The 17084-nt window shown below is 56.9% G+C and overlaps 1 protein-coding gene across 4 annotated transcripts in view; it reads left to right on the top strand.

Moving 5' to 3' along the window:
* The window catches only part of KIAA1614 (KIAA1614 ortholog), a 48076-nt gene that overhangs the window by 16852 nt on the left and 14140 nt on the right, over positions 1-17084 (top strand). For all 4 annotated transcript variants that reach the window (XM_032317192.1, XM_032317196.1, XM_032317193.1 and 1 more), the window contains exons 4-5: positions 8246-8389; positions 14806-16346. In XM_032317192.1, the coding sequence (XP_032173083.1) occupies positions 8246-8389; positions 14806-16346 (1685 nt within the window). The remainder of the gene's footprint in view (positions 1-8245; positions 8390-14805; positions 16347-17084) is intronic.

The raw sequence follows: 17084 nt of genomic DNA on the forward strand, positions 1-17084 counted from the left end.
TGTGTGATGGGCGTGTGTGTGTAGAAAGAAGCTGTCTTAGTGAGCTCTAGGACTGTGCCCAGCGTATATCTGGGCATGGAGTTGGCCTGGGGAAAACTTTGGCCTCTGGGGTGCCTCACCGACCTGGGGTGCCTCACCGACCTGCGGTGCACAGCCAGGCCCCTCCTGAGTAGACACCCAGGCCCAAGGGCCAAGGAACATGCCTAGTTCAGGGATGAGAGGAACATCGGCCTTGTCTAGAAGCCCCCTTGGACAGAGCTCCTCATTGGTTCTATTCCTGAGTCTCCTGGGCAGAAATTGAAGTTGTCCCTAAGACGCTGCAGGCTCCCTCTGTTCCCTCAGGGGGATAGATTTATTGGCACCTTTTCCTTAGAGCTGAACTTCCCCTGAGATCTTGGAAGTAAGGTCTGCTTCTCTGCACTCTGTAGTCCAGCAGTGCCAATGGGACCAGCATCCTGGGGACTTAGTGTCTGTATGGAGGGGCCTAGGGCTCTGGGCAGGGGTGTGTTCTGCGGCAGTGGCCGTGCTTCTCGGTGGCCATCCTTCAGGGGGTCAGAACAGACTCTGGCAGATCAGATTCCTCTGATCTCCTCTGCAGGTGGGACACAGAGAAGGTCCAGCCTCGCATTCCAGTCCGGCATCAGTGTCTTTGAGAATTGCAATCAAACACCCATTGACCACATTAATCCAACCTTTACTTAATTATAATTGTCTATAGTTGTTATCGCTTTGCATGGCGATCAGAAACGATGGTCACTGCAGAGCCTGAGACAGTCATCACGGTGTGCACGGGATGCAGGCTGGCCTGTTAGGGGGGCAGTCTCCGAGACAGTTGACCTTGCAGGTGGGACACCTGAGATGCTGTGGGAACACTAGAAGTGCTCCGGGACCCTGAAGGCTAAGAGCCAAATGCACAGGAGACCTCCATCCCCTGACCTCAGGGCAGCCCCCTCTACTGGGAAGGTTGAATCCTAGAGAGCTGGAATGTGGCGGTGCCTGTCCTTCCCTCTGGAAGACCATGCCAGCCCCGCCCTCTCCCAGCCCCTGTTGTGTGCCGGGCTTGTGCCAACTCTCTGCCCACATCCTCACTTTATCCTAATAACTAACTGTGGCAGTTGTTCCTGGTCCCTGACAAAGAGGCCCCTCGGGGGAGAGGTTAAGTGACTTGCCCAGGGTCATACAGCTAGTAAGTGTGGGAACCAGGGTTTGCTGGCAGAGCTGCCTGGTGCCACAGTCTGGGCGCTCACCCACACGCCACACTGCACCAGCTGTCCTCTGGGCCCCACAGGCCGCTCCTCGAGTTAGGGATCTGGGGGTCTTCTGCCTCCCCCAGTGCCGGCGAGGTGTTCTGAGGGAAGGGCAAAGAAGGGAAGGTGCCAGGCTCCATGGGTTAATCTTGTTTCTCACCCAAGCACTGTTGAGATGATTTGGGGAGTGGGGTTCTTGTTTGGGGAGAGGAGGACGTGGCAGGCAAGCACTTCAGAGAGGGCAGATGGGGGCCAGGGCTGTCGGCCACCTGTTCGCGGGCTGAGGGAGATCTGGTCGGTCCGAGACAGGCACAGGGAGGAGAGTGAGGTGGGCGCTCTGCTCAGGGCTGGCCCTGCCCTCGTCCATGCTTAGCAGCCCGTGGGCATCCCACCCTCACTGATAAAATGGCCTGGACCAGCTCGGCCTCTTCCCTATCTGGAGGCACTGAGAGAGCAGATCAGGATTACAGATTGCCTTGGGATCCCAAGTTAACCCGGCTTGGGCAAAACATCCGTGAAGCCAGGGGAGCAGTGTAGTCAAGGCAATCCGCATCTCAGGGCTGGTCTGAGCTGAAAGCAACGGGCCTTGGGCCGCGGCAGGTGCCAGCGCGCCCCCTTGAGGCCGACTCCGGCTCCATCAGGACCTTCCGCAGGGGATCCGTGCCCTGCAGGGCTGTAGTGATTGTTCAGTCTTGGGGAAAATGGAGAGAAGAGGGTCTTTGGGGCTGTGTCTTATTTGTGCTCTAATGATGAAGGAGACTCAGAGGATTCCCAGGTTGTTGACTTCCCCCATCCCTGTGGCAGAATCGTGCCCGCATTTCAGAAGCTGAGGCCCGAGGGAAGCCCAGCCCCCCCCACACCTCTTCATAAGAAGAGAAGGCAGAGGGCCAGCCTGCAGCGGCCCATACCCTAGTGGGTTCCAGTTTTCCGGCCCCTGCTGGGTCAAAACTCCCTGCCCCAAAGCAGCTCATAGACCCCAGTGCAAAGGGAGGCAGGCAGGGATCCCCCAAGGATTTCAGAGGCCTGGCCTGTGGCTCAAGGGGTCAGGCCCACAGCTGCTAGTCTCCGGCTTTTTAAAAATTAACATATTAACTAGCATTTTCAGAGAGCATCCTGTGAACCAACCTCTGTGTATGATTTCAGAGGGAACTGCCCATTTTTGCGCTCACTGCTGTCTTCACCTGTATCAGCTTTAGCCATAGATGCTGCTGCTGGGTCTCCTCCTGGAGCTCCTTGGGGGCAAAAACTGTGCCGATCTCATCTCCAGCGCCCTGTGCCTGCCATGTAGCGGCACGGAACAGGCCCTCAGAAAATGTATGGCAGAGGCTCAGAGGCAGGAGCGTAGGTGGGCTTGGTAGGAGTGGGATGGACACAGGACAGGACGCCCCGTGTGCGTAGGGCCTGCAGGAAGGCTTTCGAGAAGGCTGAAGCGGGATGCGTGGATACTACAGGATACAAGACGGGAAGGCCGGCTCTCCATTTACGGAGAGGCATGGAACTGAGATTTCAAGTAGGGCAGTGAGAGCGGACTGACATTCTGTCTTCCTCCTGCCGCACCCACTGCCGCTCGTTGTCCCACAACTGTGTCTTTACTTTTTTAAAAGGTTTTATTTATTTATTTGACAGACAGAGATCACAAGTAGGCAGAGAGGCAGGCAGAGAGAGAGGGGAAAGCAGGCTCCCTGCTGAGCAGAGGCCTGATGCGGGACTTGATCCCAGGACCCCGGGATCTTGACCTGAGCTGAAGGCAGCGGCTTTAACCCACTGAGCCACCCAGGTGCCCCCAGTGACCGTGTCTTTAGACTGCAGGGCTGTTGTCGTGGCCTGTGGCCTGGCACCCGTGCTCCACAGCTGGTGAGAGGGTTTGGAGATCATTCTGGCTGACTGGTCAGGTTCTGGATCTTCTGAGCCCCGAGGATTAGGGAGCATGATGAGTCCTGGGGGTGAGCATGGGAGAAGAGGCGTTCTAGCACATTCCCAGGATTCTCCCGGCTGTAGGGGTACCAAGGCAAGGGAGTGGGGAAGGATGGCAGAGCCACAGCCTGTCCTTCGTATCCCCAGCCACCCCCCATCCTGCCCGCAGACTCAGATATACAGACGCAAAGGAAAACTGGAGGACAGCCCCCTTGGCACTCCCAAGCCCACAAGAGCACACCTAAAAAGAACTCACCAGCGTTCCGATACTGTGCTCTGGATTATGTAGGGTTCTAAGTGCTGGGTGGAGAAGGAGGAACCCTAACGCTTGAAGCCTTGACGCACAGCTCGTGCCTCCTGGAGCACGCATGCCACCGTGTGACCACACTCGCCCACGCGCCACACATGGAAACCTCATGACGGTCCCAGTCTCTGTGAATACAGAGGCTGCAGAAAGCTGCTTTACTCTAGACCACTTGTGGGCTTGGGCTGACATTCAAGAAGAGTCCATTCAAACTCCCGTCCTGGCCTCCGGAGTTGAGCTGGCCACTCTCCCTCCTATGGGGGGGGAGTCTTGGGCACCTGGCTCTGCACAGGGAGGCCAGGCGGTGCTGCCCAGAGGGGCCACCCCCTAGGGAATTTGTTAGCCTTCAAGATGGCAAGAACAAAGCCAGCCGCCCTACTCTCCCCAAGTAAGTTGGCGTCTTAAGGAAGCTCTGTTAGCCTCGCCCCAGATCCTTTCCAAGGTGTTCAGTGAGACAGCAACCATTCGTAAGGGCGCCCGCTCCTCCTCCTCTGGTCAGAAGTTGCCTGTTAATTCTCTGGGCAGCAGCTGCCCTCCGCTACCAGTCTCCTCTGGCTCCCCATTCGACGGGCATCGCCTTCTTGGTAAGCCCTGTCAAGAGTGGTCCAGAGCAAAACCACCAAGCCTTCTTGAGTTTCAGAACAGGTTCCCTTCCAAACATACCTTCCCCTTGCAGACGAGGACAATGTCATCTCTTTGGGATTTCAGTTCACGGTTAGGGGGTCCATCCTTTGTTCCTAAGAAGAGAGTAACTTAAAATAAATAACCCCAATAATATCAGCAGTAGGAGTAGTGAATGCTAACCTGATTGAAACATACCCAGTAGCCTGCTCCTTTTAAAAGGATCTCAGTCTCTCTTCTCAGCTGAGCCCTTCGTTAGCAGATGAGGAAACTGAGGCTTAACCCCAGAGTAACCTGCCAGGGTGACCCGCTTGTAAGGGGCAGCCCAGAATTAGGACCGGGTTAGGCTGCTCCAGAGCCACACTTGGAACCCGTGCTCTGCTCCAGCCTGGCGTGTATTGCCGCCCGCGAGGGGGAAGGCGCCAGTGATAACATCCCCAGGATAGCATCCCACTGTCAGGCCACACGGAGTCAGGACTCAATTTCAGGCCCGCCTTTTCTCTTCCCCTCACTCAGGGAAACTGCACACAGTGGGACAGAAGGAGGGCTTGGCCCTCGGTCATCTAAAAGCTTTATCAAATACAAAGATGGAACAAATGCAAGACAAGAAGGTTTATATATGTCCTGTATGTGATACATTTCCCCTTTGCCCATGGATCCTGGAATCTATGAAATGTCAGATCTCTTTATAGTCCAAATTATTTCCCTAATTCGAGTTCCTGGAATCAAAGGGTGAGACCGGGACTTGCTGGAGCTTATTATTTTAATCCAGGATTATAATGGCTGTGGAAAGAGTCTACTCTGTCCTGTTGACCTCCCTCCTTGGCTAGGAGAGGCGAGGTAGCTGTCCTGGTGATCTCCACCTGTCTGGCCATTAGGGGAGCTGAGGTTAAAGCTAAGCCTGTCTCTCCACCAGGAAACTGGCTTAGAGGGAGAGACCAGACGGGGGGCACAGGCCACCCTTGTCCTTGCAATCAGCTTGGCACACTGGTGGTTGGAGGGACAGAGGAAACGGCCAGAGTACTCCTGTGGTACTCTAGCTGTCCCCAACAATTAGTTCCTTTAAAAGAAAAAAAGAAAGAAAGAAAGAAAGATGATTTTATTTATTTATTTGAGAGAGAGAGAGAACATGGGCAGAGTGGGGGATGGTGATGCAGAGGGAGAGGGGGAAGCAGGCTCCTCACTGAGCAGGGAACCTGTCACAGGGCTCAACCCCATCATGATCTGAGCCAAAGGCAAATGCTTCACTGACTGAGCCGCGCAGGCGCCCCCAAAATTAGTTCCTTGTAGGTGTTGTTGCTCCTTGGTAACTAAAGCTCTGTGATGTGAACCCCCCAGGGAGAGGACCTCAAAATCCCCCACCCCAGCCCGTGGGGTCCACCAGACCACCTGGCCAAGACCTGGGCTCCCAGGGTAGCAGCGCGAGTCTCTGCAGCTGTCCAGCTCGCACTGTCTGCAGACGGCGGGGACTAAGGCCCAGGGAGGAACAGCGCTCAGCCTTGTTATCCCTGTGCCCTACCCGCTGAGCTGATGAGTCCCAGACGGCCAAAGCTTTCGGGAGAGGAGCAACATTGTCTGTTCTGAGATGGAATTGCCTAAGCGTAGCCATGCACTGACCGCCCCAACCCTTCCAGGAAATTTCCACAAATGTGGGAGCTGAGATGGCGGGGTATAGGCCGTGACGGGAAGGGGTTGGCTCTAGGGCTACATGCCCTGGGCAGAGGCCAGGGCCAGACTAGACAGGAAAGCCTCGCTCGGATGGAAGAGTCTGGACCTGTCAGGCTGGCAGGGCCAGCACCCCTGGGGCAGACAGGCAAGAGGCAGCAATGATTCCAGGGTGGGTAGTTGGGCTAGGAGAGGCTCAACATCCCCCGGCACTGCAGCCGTTGGCCCCCACCTCCCGTAAGAAGGAGCCCTTTCCCCCTCCATGGGGCTGGCCAGGGCCAGGAGTGCCTGCCCTGCTGACCTTGACTGCCATCTGTGAAGGGGGCTGCCACTCCCCACTCTGCTCAGCTTGTCACTGCACGGATGCCTTCAGGAGCCTAAAAAGCCTTACTTTTCCAATCAGTGGAGAAAGCAGCTTTGTTTGCCAGGAACCAAAGCAGGGCAGCTGATGGAAAAAAGAAAAAAAAAAAAAAAAGAATTAACAGCTCCAAGTCGAGGGAGCAGAAAGGAAGCAACAAAGCTGGAAAATGGCTTAAAAACCTGGGGGCAAGGCCGGTCCTGGCAGCATCTGGCCAGCTGCCTGGGGGCCCTCCTGCCTGCCCACCAGGTCTTGTGACAAATGCCCTGCGACAGCCGGGGAAGCACAGCTGTCACCGGAAGGCTCGGGGCGTGTGGGCGGGCAGCCAGCGGCCCGCGGCTGCAGGGGCGTCTCTCGGGCTGGTAACCTCATTATCTCTGCTGTCGGAGCAGGAGCCCCAGGGAGCACAGCTGCTCTCAGCAGCACATCGGAGGGGCCGCCTGCCTGGGAAGCCGTGCAGAGCAAGGTCTCCCCTGCCAAAGGAGGCTTCACGGGGCCGCAGGCCTGGAGATGCACTTTCACGTCCCTCCAGTAAACCCGCCTCGTTCCAAAACTGTGCCTGGGCCTTGCCAGGGTTCATATGCACAGATGGTGCCTTTATTCTAGCAGTTCTTTTTTTTTTTTTTTTTTTTTTTTCCCTTGGGCCCCAAAGCAAGGTTAGGTGCAAAGCATGAGCAACAAAGAAAGAGACAAAAGCAAGCAAGAAGAGAAAAGAATAGGCAAGAAAAGAGAAAAAGAAAGAACCACAGACTGCCCGAGCTTGTCCAAGGATGTCCCAGGGAGGCCCCAGAGTTATGCCGTTTCCCACTCACATCTGTCATCTGTCATCCAGGAAACTGCTTGCTGCCTTCCCCCAGTCAGGCCCCTTTCTTGGGGTCACCCATGCGGTGGGTGAGACACAGGATTTGGGGGGCTTTCATCTGAGATCTAAGCCTGGCTGAGCCTCTACCTGCTTGGGCTCTCTTTTAGTGGACCCTCCCTGGTGAGGACAGCCCAGCGGCTGTGACAGTGCGGACAGGGGCAGCCGCGGGGGATGCTGAAGTCACATCAAAGAGTGTGACTCCAGCCACGAGGCCTCTCAGGCTGCCCTGGGGATCCAGGGACGGGAGGAAGGAGGCGACAGAGGGTGTGGGAAGGAGACTGGAGGCGGGGGGCTGGCGATCGTCTGCTTTGCTCTCCACTGATGTTCGACCTTGAGCTGTGTGCCAAATGTTCGTGTCTGCTGCAGAACGTCCTCATCTGTCAAGCAGCGAGCACACCTGCCCTGGGCCAGCCTGGCTGGGGAGAGGGAGCTCGGCGGAGAGAAATGGCTTGTCAGTGGGAGGTTGTGGGGCTGCCTTATTCTGTACCCTGGTGTGGGCTGTAAGTCACTGTCGGCCAGACGGCTTTGAAAGAGGGCCACAGCTCTGGACTGTGGCTCTGGACCGGCCCGGGAGGCCACACATCTGGCAGGTGGGGAGGGCTGGCAGAGGACCTTTATTACGAAATTCGAGCCATTGGCTGACTTGGTGTGGGTCTAGCTTAACTTCTCTCAGCCCTGAGCTGATGCCTGATGGGTTTGGATGGGGACTGAGGCAAGCAAGCACCAAGATTTACAGAAATGTCATTCTCCGCAAGGAGCAGAATGCGACGGGCTGAGGCCTGACTCCTCGTGTCTGCGGTGGGGGCTTGCATGGGTACGTGTGGGTGCAAAGAGAGGCAGAAGGAGAGAGGGAGGTGATGTGTGTAAAGACCATCTGGCTGGGCACGGGCCCAGTCCGACAATGCCAGGCCCTTCCCCCGCCCTCCCGGATAACTCCCGTTGCCTGCCCAGGGAAGGAACAATAGAATAATCTGGAGATTTCCCTGCCCTTCTTAGATCCTCCTGGGATCTCTGCATCCGGTCGCTGAGCAGATGTCCAAGGCGGGCCAGCTCCCCGGCCATGTCCAGAGATACTCAGAGCCATCGCCCAGACCCTAGGCCCAGGACCCCAGGCCCCGGGCCGGCACCCTCTGTGCAGGAGCTGGACGAGGAAGGCTGCACATGCAGGGCGTTTTCTGGCACAGCCAAGCTCAATGCTGTAAAAGCCCTTCTAATCCGTGTTATTTTCTTCTAATCCCTCCCCCGCCTGCTCTGGCCCTTGTGTCACCCTGCAGGACCTTTGGTCCCAAGCCGGAGTCTGTGCTGAGCCCCAGGCATGAGGAAGCCAAGCATCTGCTGCAGCGAGCCCGCATGAAGGCCCGGACGCGGCCCCTCCGTGCCAGCCATGAGATCGTGCCCGCCGTTGCCCAGGGTGGCCGGTGAGTGGGGCCCCGGCCAGGCTGGCCGAGGAGGGCTGTGGCAGGGAGGAGAGGTAGGATCTGGCCGAAAGGCCGCCGCTCACTCCTTCCTCTGTCTGCGTACGTGGTTCCCATGTCAGGGCCTTGATCTGAATGATTTAGTCTCTCAACGCACCTTGACTGGGTGTCGAGGGAGGTGGAGGGAGTGGCTTGAAGGCCAGAGAGCTCAGTGGAAGCGCGCCGTGGAAGTCAAGTTGAACAGTGTGGAGGAAATCTCCAGGATCTGACGTAGGTAGAGAGCATGACCACACGTGCATCTTAGTTAAGCTGTTCTGGCTCCGATCCAGGGGCCCCGGGGCAGTGAGCGCGCTGTGCTGTGGTCCTGGTGAGATGGGACCGGGAGGAGGCTGCGGAGACAAGGCATTGCCAAGAGCCAGAAGCAGGCAGGTTTACTGAGGCAGCAGAGAAAGGAGACATGTTGAGACTCTGGAACCAGACCAGTGGGTTCATACCGGCTGTATGCCATTAGGGAAGCCTCCGTGCCTCAGTTTTGTCATCTGCACAGTGGGAATTGTTACAACGCCCATCCTACGGGGTTGTTGTGAGGGTTACATGAACTCCCACGTGTCAGGTGTTTAGAACTGAGCCCCGTGCAGAGTGGGCACTGTGTGGGTTAGTGACCCGTAGCCCTTGAGTTAACTGGACATGGGAAGTGTGAGGCAGGGAAGCATCCCGGGTGAAGCCCAGGGTCTGACTGGGTATCTGGAGGTTTGGTGGTGCCTCAGCCTGGGGGTGAAGTCTAGGTGCAGGGTCAGGCTTTGGAGGGGGCTGCCCGTGAACCTCGCCCTGGACTTGCCTATCGGGCAGTTGGATACGAGATCCGTAGAGGAGGAGAGAGGTCAGAATGGCCTAATTGGACATTACCCTGCTTTCACGATGTTAGAGTCGTGGGTGGGGGTGAGCCGACTGGACATGAACAAGTTCAAGGACATTCAGACCATCACTTCACCTAGGTGACCACTCCTTGGGTGACCTTGATCCTGTCACCACGCCGTTCCATGTGCTGTGTCCCTCCAGGAACCGTTGACACATGGAGTTCACACACCCTAGCCGGTGCATCTGGGTGGGCCTGACCCGGAGCTGCCAGCCGGTGCCACACCGGGCCAGCCCCAAAGCAGGATGTCTGCACTGTTGACAAAGCCTGTGATGGGCACGCTGGCTGTGCTGGTTTCCATCACGTGGTACTAGCGGGAGCGGGGATTCTCAGTGGAACTGGACCATATGCTCTCTGATGGGGAGCGCTGAGCCCACTCATGGAAGGTCATGGCTCCGCTGAGGTGACTCCAGCATGTGCAGAGGGCTGAGGCCTGCCTCTGGGTTCAGTGTCACGGTGACACCTAGGAGGGGCTCCAGAGATCCTAACCTGGCAAGCAAGCTCCCCTTTTATTTCTGCATCTGTGCCTTGTCTCAGTGTGCTTGGAGGACACTAGCTGGGAATGGGCATGGCTTCTTGGGAGCATCCAAACTCTTCTCTGCATATATGTGGCACCCAGAGCCATAGAGTTTCACAGAGCCCTCTGTTCCACTTTCTATAGATCCTTGGGCTGGGTTTTGTAGCCACAAAACAGTCAAGAGGATGATTTGCAAAGCAGACGTGACTGTATGGCGGTCCTGTTGGACACCTTCTGTTCCCCAGATCCCCCAAGCAGCTCATAACAATCCCAGTCACTGACCTTAAAGTACGTTCCCTTTCGTCAGGCTGTCCCCTGGCTATCGAAATGCTATGGAAATGCAAGGTGACCCACTTTAACAGCTGCCGTGTCCAGAAAAGAATTACTTCGACTTGGCAGCACTGGTGAATCCTCAGAGGGGGTAGCTGAAAAATCAACGCCAGATGGCTCGCTGCAGATGCTTCTAAAGGTTATGCTTGTCAGATCACCCTGGAGAGCCATGCTGAGTTCACATGGAGATGCCACACAGGCCCCAGGCCTGAGTCAGACGCACCAGCACCCCCGTACCCTCCCCCGCCCTCGGCCCAGAGGCATCCCTCCTTCCAAAGAGCAGTTCAGTGAAAGATGGATGGGAGAGAGGGGGCAGCCTCCAGAAAGCCTTCTCTGTCCTAGGTCTGGCTGGAGGTGGCTGGGGCAGGCCCAAACAGACAGGCTTTTCCCGCAGGTGAAGAGGTGGCAGTAGCTGCCTTTTCTGGAAGCAAATCAGTGTAGAAACCCAGTAGCTCCTGGAAACACAGACTTTTGCCATTTGGGGCACAGGCACACTGAGGTTGCTATTCCTAATACCAGGAGGGCAGAACATGCCAGAAAGATGCAGGGTCTGGGAGGGGGGTGCACCACGAGAGCTCTTGTCCTGTGTCAGGTCGTGGCTCCGTTAAGACTCTAGAGCATGTGTGGGTTGCATGGATCGTGTGGTTGGAAACGCACTGTTATAGGAAGTGAGCCTCCAGAAAGGGCTTCTGCTCGCCTCTTGTTCCAGGGGGATGGGGATGGGATGTGGATTCTCTGGCCAGAGCCTTCCCTTCCCGGCAAGAGGGCTCTGGAGAGCTGACCCAGAAACCCCCACATGGACAGCGACCCCTCAGATCCTGAGCAGTGGAAGAGACAGGTGCAAGGTGGGGTCTTCAAGGGCCAGTGCTCGGGGCTCCAGGGGATTCACAGGCACCAACAGAGAACGGTCCCCAGCTCAGGGATCCCAGGAACCTCCCTGGCCATGCAGAGACAGGCAGGGAGACCCTGAACCACCCAGGGGGCGATCCTAGCGAAGAACTTCACATCTCAGCTGCGAACCCCTCTCTGAAAGCAGACCCACATTATGACTTTTGGGGGTCCCGAGGCATTCTGGCCTTGTCTGCCTTCCTCCATAATAAAAGTTAAAAGTTACAGTTTACGACCATGCTGGTTTAAAGGTATCCCATATTAGAATGTTTTCTTAGACTTTAAAGTCTGTTTTCTTCTGATTTGAAAAGAAATTGAAACATTTTCATGGGTCCCTGGAAGTATCGTGGCCCGTAGGCGTTGCGACTGCTGTGCGCAGTGGGTAGATAGGGCCCGGCTGAGTGTGAGCTCCAGACAACAGGAGGACTGACAGCTCTGCAGAATTCCTCCAAGCAGAGCTTTTAAGCACAGGTTCCACTCAGGCCTCAAAGCAGGCAGACCCACGTGCTTGACAGTAGTTTAAAAAAAAAAAATTTCCTCCTGGAGCAGTGCTCATTGAAAGAAGATACTGGAGTCAGGATTAGCAGCCGGTGTGCAGGCCCCCAGGACCCAGTGCATCCCCGGGCAGGGAAATATTTAGCCAACACCTAGTCGCCGCCTCCAGGGAGGCCCCTGTGCTTGCCCTGTGGCACTTGAAGCTGCATGATTTAGGAAGTGTTCGCCCCCCACCCCCCTTAGTGTGGCAGGCAGGACCCTGGCTGTCACTTTCCTCTGCCCGCTCAGTATTCCCAGTTAGGTGCCCAGCAGGCCTGAGGGATCGGAGGCCTAGGCTCCAAGGTTTGAGCCTGTACTCTGCCTGACGAGGCCTGGGTGAGGGAGGGCCCTAAGCTCCCAGCCGTAGCTGGCTCCCGTGGAGCTTTGCAGAGACTCAGTCTTGAGCAATGTCTCTCTGACCTCACAGCCCACCCCCGATTCCCAAGGATGGTAGCCTTTATACACCGTATTGGACCCCCTCAGCCATCCAGACCATTCCAACCCATCAGGACTGGGAGGTCAGCCAGTGGCTTTGCTGTCAAGACACAGAGGCAGGGGTAGATAGGGATGGCCAGTGATACCCTCAGGGCACCAGTCACGTTCACGTGAGCCACAGAGGCAATGCCATTTATTCAGACAGAAAGGACAGCCGGGACGGACAGCCTGCCCAGTCCAGTGGATGCTGGGTCTGTGTCCGGGCCGCTGTCCCCACTGGCTGGCATGCTTTAACAGTAACCATTAAGCATGTATGGTTTCTTCCTGCTGCTGTCTGAACTCCTTTCCTTTTAATTGTGTATCGGAGTTGTCCTTCTGTTGGGTAGCCGTAAGCTTGGTGAAGGAGAAACTCACGTTAAGGCAGCCTTTTGGAAAGCATTGGCATGCTTCTTCCAGAGTCACTGGAGCATCGAGTTCGGGGAAGGATTAGTAAATCCACTAATCGCCCACAGACATTTCATTATAATAAGTTGCTGGCGTCTCCAGGCAGCTTGAGCCAGTTGTGCTCTGTACACAATGCTATTGGAGAAGAGTCTACTTCTCTGTTGGGGGAGGTGGGGGAAGGGGGGGCCAGAGGAAGGTAACATTAGGGAAAGCTTCGGAGACACTTTGAGGACTAAAAACAGTAACATAACACATGGACTACACCAGTATAGATGATTGCATATGTGGGCACATTTCTAAGCAATTGGAAAGAGGTAGCAGGTCTCCAAAATGCAGGCTCCTGTCTCCAGGCAGGACTAGACCACCAGCTCAGTCAGGGTCTAGTTCTATTTTTGTGGCCCTGTCTGAGGGAGAAAACATACCCATGGCTTGCCTTTGCAGCCGCTCAGGTGCCCGTCAGCCTGGGAGCTGGTCCTGTGTGGCCTCTCCTTTCTAGGAATGAGGTCGGACGATGTGGCCACGGAAGAGCCTTCCAGCACTAACATCCTGGAAGTCTGTGATGACACATGAGTGGCGCCGGTGGTGCAGGTGTTCAGAGGAGGAGATACGATCACGGTGCATTAGGTTTCTTCAGAGGAAAAACCAACAGGGGTGTGTGTGTGTGTGTGTGTGTGTGCGCATGTATGTGATTGTGAGAGAGAGAGAGTGTGTGTGTGTGTGTGTGTGTGTAGAGAGAGAGAGAGAGGGACTGAGATTTATTTTAAGAAATTGACTCATGTGATCATAGAGGCATGATAAGTCCAAAATCTGCAGGGTAGGCTGGCAGGCTTCAGACTCAGGGCAGAGTAGCAACTCCAATCTAAAGGCATTTAGTCTATTGGCAGAATTCCTTCTTGCTCCAGAAAGATCCGTATCTGTGCTGTTCAGGCCTCCAGTGGGTTGAATGAGGTCAGCCACATCGTGGATGGTAATCAACCTTATTCAAAGTCTGCCCACCTAAATTTAACCTTACCCAAAAAATGTCTCCACAAAAACATCCAGAAGACCGTTTTACCAAGTAGCTGGGCACCGTGGTACCCATCAAGTAGATGCACAAAAGTAACCATCACACGTGGGATGTCGATGCAGCAGGTAACATGTAACAGATAGGATTCTGATGCAGGCAGGTTAAGAAAAAAGACCCCACCCCCCCAAAAAATAGCCAGGAAATGGGGCAAGCAGGCTGCATGAGGGGGATGAGGTAGGAAGCCTGGGGGGCCCTTTAGAGTGGTTGGGGGGGGGCAGAGCTGGGGAGGAAAACATTGCAGAAGGTGGAGGCATGGTGTTTTTACCACAAAGACTGGGAGCTGAATCTTGTACCCCCTTGGGGGAGAGTGTGACAAGGCTGTGCTCCAGAAGGACCAGCAGACAGGAGGCAAGGAGTCTGGGTAAAAGGCAGGAGTCCAGTGTGAGTGATAGAGAAGTGATAAATGAGAAAGATGGTGTGAATGTCAAACACTGAGCAGTGCATTGACAGGGACGCCACTGCAGGGGAAAGGAGGGGGACATTTAGTCTTTCCTTAGGCAGCCTTTGATAGAAAATGCCTGGAAACTCAGGTCCCTGGCTCCGGGGGGCCCTGGTGTGAGATTTATGTACTGTTTTCTTGAGCGGAGCAGGACTTGACCACCAGCACAGTGTCTCCCGGAGCAAAGGCCAATGACAGGATGACTCTTCCTAGCACAGTCCTGTCCTCACAGCTTTTCAGAGCGTGGGGAAGGGGCTGAGGAGGGCAGGTAGGTGGGTGCTGGAACAGACGATGCAGAGCCCAAGGAGAAACATTGGTAGCATTCTGTCCAAATTTTGTCTGAGCAACATGGTTAGGAACCCTGAATGGGCACCCGTGGGAGCAAGAATGCTTAGAAACCCTGACTTCAGGTCACCACGTGCTCTGTAGAGACTTAAAATTCACTTTCCCATTAAACCTTTATCGCAAATACAGCATTGGGAGAGTTCATCCCTACCCAGTGCCCATGAATGACAGGCTCGCCTCCTAAGTGTGCATGCACACACACGCGCGCACACACGCACGCACACCCCACTACGAGGATTTTGCTGTCATCCTTCTGTACATCCCCTGTTCCTGTATAACGTTTCATCTTGAATCAGGCTGTGCCAGGCTACAGAAGGAAAGCCAAAAGTAAAGAAGCGCCTATCGATTTTGCGCAGTGCTGGGTCTCAGAATCGGGATGGGCTTGGAAGTTACTCGGAACCCACGTGGGGTAACTTTGGAATTGCGGTTATCACAGAGCTGTCCCCCGGGGTACCTTCCTCCGGGTCTCCTGCCTGTGACCTGTCTCCCCCTGTCTCCCCACCAGAGACGGCCGGAGAAGCCCAGCCCCGGACGCGAGGATGCCCTTTGCCTGCAGAGACACGCCGCAGAACGGGAACACAAGCGACTCCTCCAGCGGGGAGTCCAGCAGCGGGCAGTGGCCGAAGCGGGGCGCCTCCCCGTCCCGCGTGCGCTTCGAGGACGAGTCGGCCCGCGACGCCGAGTCCCGCTACCTGGAGCGGCTGCGGCAGCGTCCGGCGCGGGGCGGCGCGGGGCACTCGGCGGCGCAGGGCCCGCTGCGCTCCAAGCCCGAGCTCGCCCACTACGTCCGCGGGGGCTTCGCGCGCACGGACGCCGGCGAGGGCGCGCTCTGCCGGCTCGTGGGGCGGCTGGAGCAGAGGGGCTTCCCCGCGCCGCCCGCGCGGGGCAGCGACAGGAAGTGCCAGGCCTGCGGCAGCTGCCTCGATGACAGGCGCCCCGGCACGGACCCCAGGGCCCTCCGGGAGCGCGAGGGGGCGGGTGGCGGGCCGGGGGTGCGGGCGGAGCCCCTCAGTGCTCGGGGCCCGAGCCCCCCCTTCAGGCCCCTCCCTGCCGAGCCGGGGGGCCACACCGAGTGGATCCGGGAAACGCACATCGGAGACGTGGTGTGTCCCGGGGAGGCGGACTCGGCGCTGGACAGCACGGACACCTCCGACAGCTGCAGGACCGACAGCGAGGAGGCTGGGACCTCGCAGCCCAGCAGGGCTCGGGGCCCGGCCCGCAGCAACAGCCCCCGTCCGCGGAGCTCCAGGCCCCGAGGAGGCCCCAGGTGGTTCCGGAAGGTCGGATCGGAGCTGCCAGGGAGCCCTCAGGCCCCTCACTACCTGCCGGTGGTTGAGCACATGGAGGGCGTCGCGGAGGTGACAGAAGGCAGAGGACACCTGCCCGAGGGGACTCGGTTTCCCAGAGAAGATGCTTGCGCCAAGCCTCCTACCCTGGAATCCAAAAAAGCTTCCCTGGGCTCCCAGCAGCTGCCTGGACCAGGGCGGGGAAACCACTGGGTCCACGCTGTGGATTCCCGGGCTCTGAGCAGGACAGCCTATCCCCTGACCCCTTCCACGAAGCTGGGGTCCTCGGTGCCAGGCAGACAAGCCCTGGATGGAGGAAGCCATGAGTCTCTCCAGACCGTCTCTGCTTCCTCCCTGCAACAGAGTCCCGCAGAGCCCTCTGCCCTGCACCAGGCCCAGAAGCCGACTTCCTTCTCCACCGAAGGCTGGGTACCAACCCCTCCATCTTCAAGGAAAACCACTTCACCTGTGTCTCGCAGGAAGGCAGCCCTGGCTAGGCCCCGCAGGCAGGGAGAGCCTGTGGACCCGCCTCTGCCTCCTCCGAGAAGTGGAGTTCCCAGGACCTGTGAGCTCTCCCCTGCCCAGACCCAGCCCTGCAGCCCTCCAGTCAGGCATCCTCTGCTGGCCCTGTCCACCAACAACTGCAACAACAGCACGCCTCTGAGGCTGCAGGAGTTCCCTGGAGGGGCCGGCCTCGAGGGCAAGGTAGAGGAGGGCCCCTGCAGCCAGGAGCTGCCCCCAGAGAACAGCAGCAGCCACGGTAAGCAGAGACCCCAGGCCAGGTGCTCTGAGCCCTTCCTTACCTTACATCTGACTCGATGGCATAGCTGTGCATACTCCCGGCAGCCTCTTGGAGCCCTTCAGAGCAGTGGCAGGTGTTTCTAGAACCTGCGGGGTCTGTGGGTTGACTATAAGACTCGACATCAGCCTGGACACAAATTAGCCACCTCCTGGGTGGGTAGGGGGAGGCAGAAGTCAGGGAGGCAGGGGTGATTCCCTCCGACTGTGGGGGACCCTGAGGTGTGTACAGAAGCAGCAAACTCTGGCTGCTGGAGGCCTGGACTTTAAGGGAGTTTTACTACTAACAGAGCAGGAATGATGGAACAGCTCTAGGTTTACTGTTTGCTTAGAGCAGTTGGTGCCTACAATCGCATGGTTGAGGCGCTTTCCTTCAACATCTTCATTTCATTCATTCCCTCATTCATTCGTTCAGCACTGATGGAGCACCTGTTACATGCCAGGCATTGTAGCAGGCACTGTGGGGAGTACATAAGTGAATGAATTCAGCAGGAGTCCTGCCCTCGAGACCTTCTGTGGCCAGGCAGACATGCCCTCTAGTCACACAGCGGTCAGTAGGCAAAGCCTTCCCAGACCCGCAGCCCTCTTGGACAGGATCCTGGGTTTCAGCAGGAAGGGCTACAAAGGGGTGAGGGACATCACCACCGCCCTTGGAAGATGTCCTCATATTGTGGACCAATTCTGGGCATTACTGGTCATG

Source organism: Mustela erminea, chromosome 17 (assembly GCF_009829155.1).
Source record: "Mustela erminea isolate mMusErm1 chromosome 17, mMusErm1.Pri, whole genome shotgun sequence".
NCBI classification, from domain to species: Eukaryota; Metazoa; Chordata; class Mammalia; order Carnivora; family Mustelidae; genus Mustela; species Mustela erminea.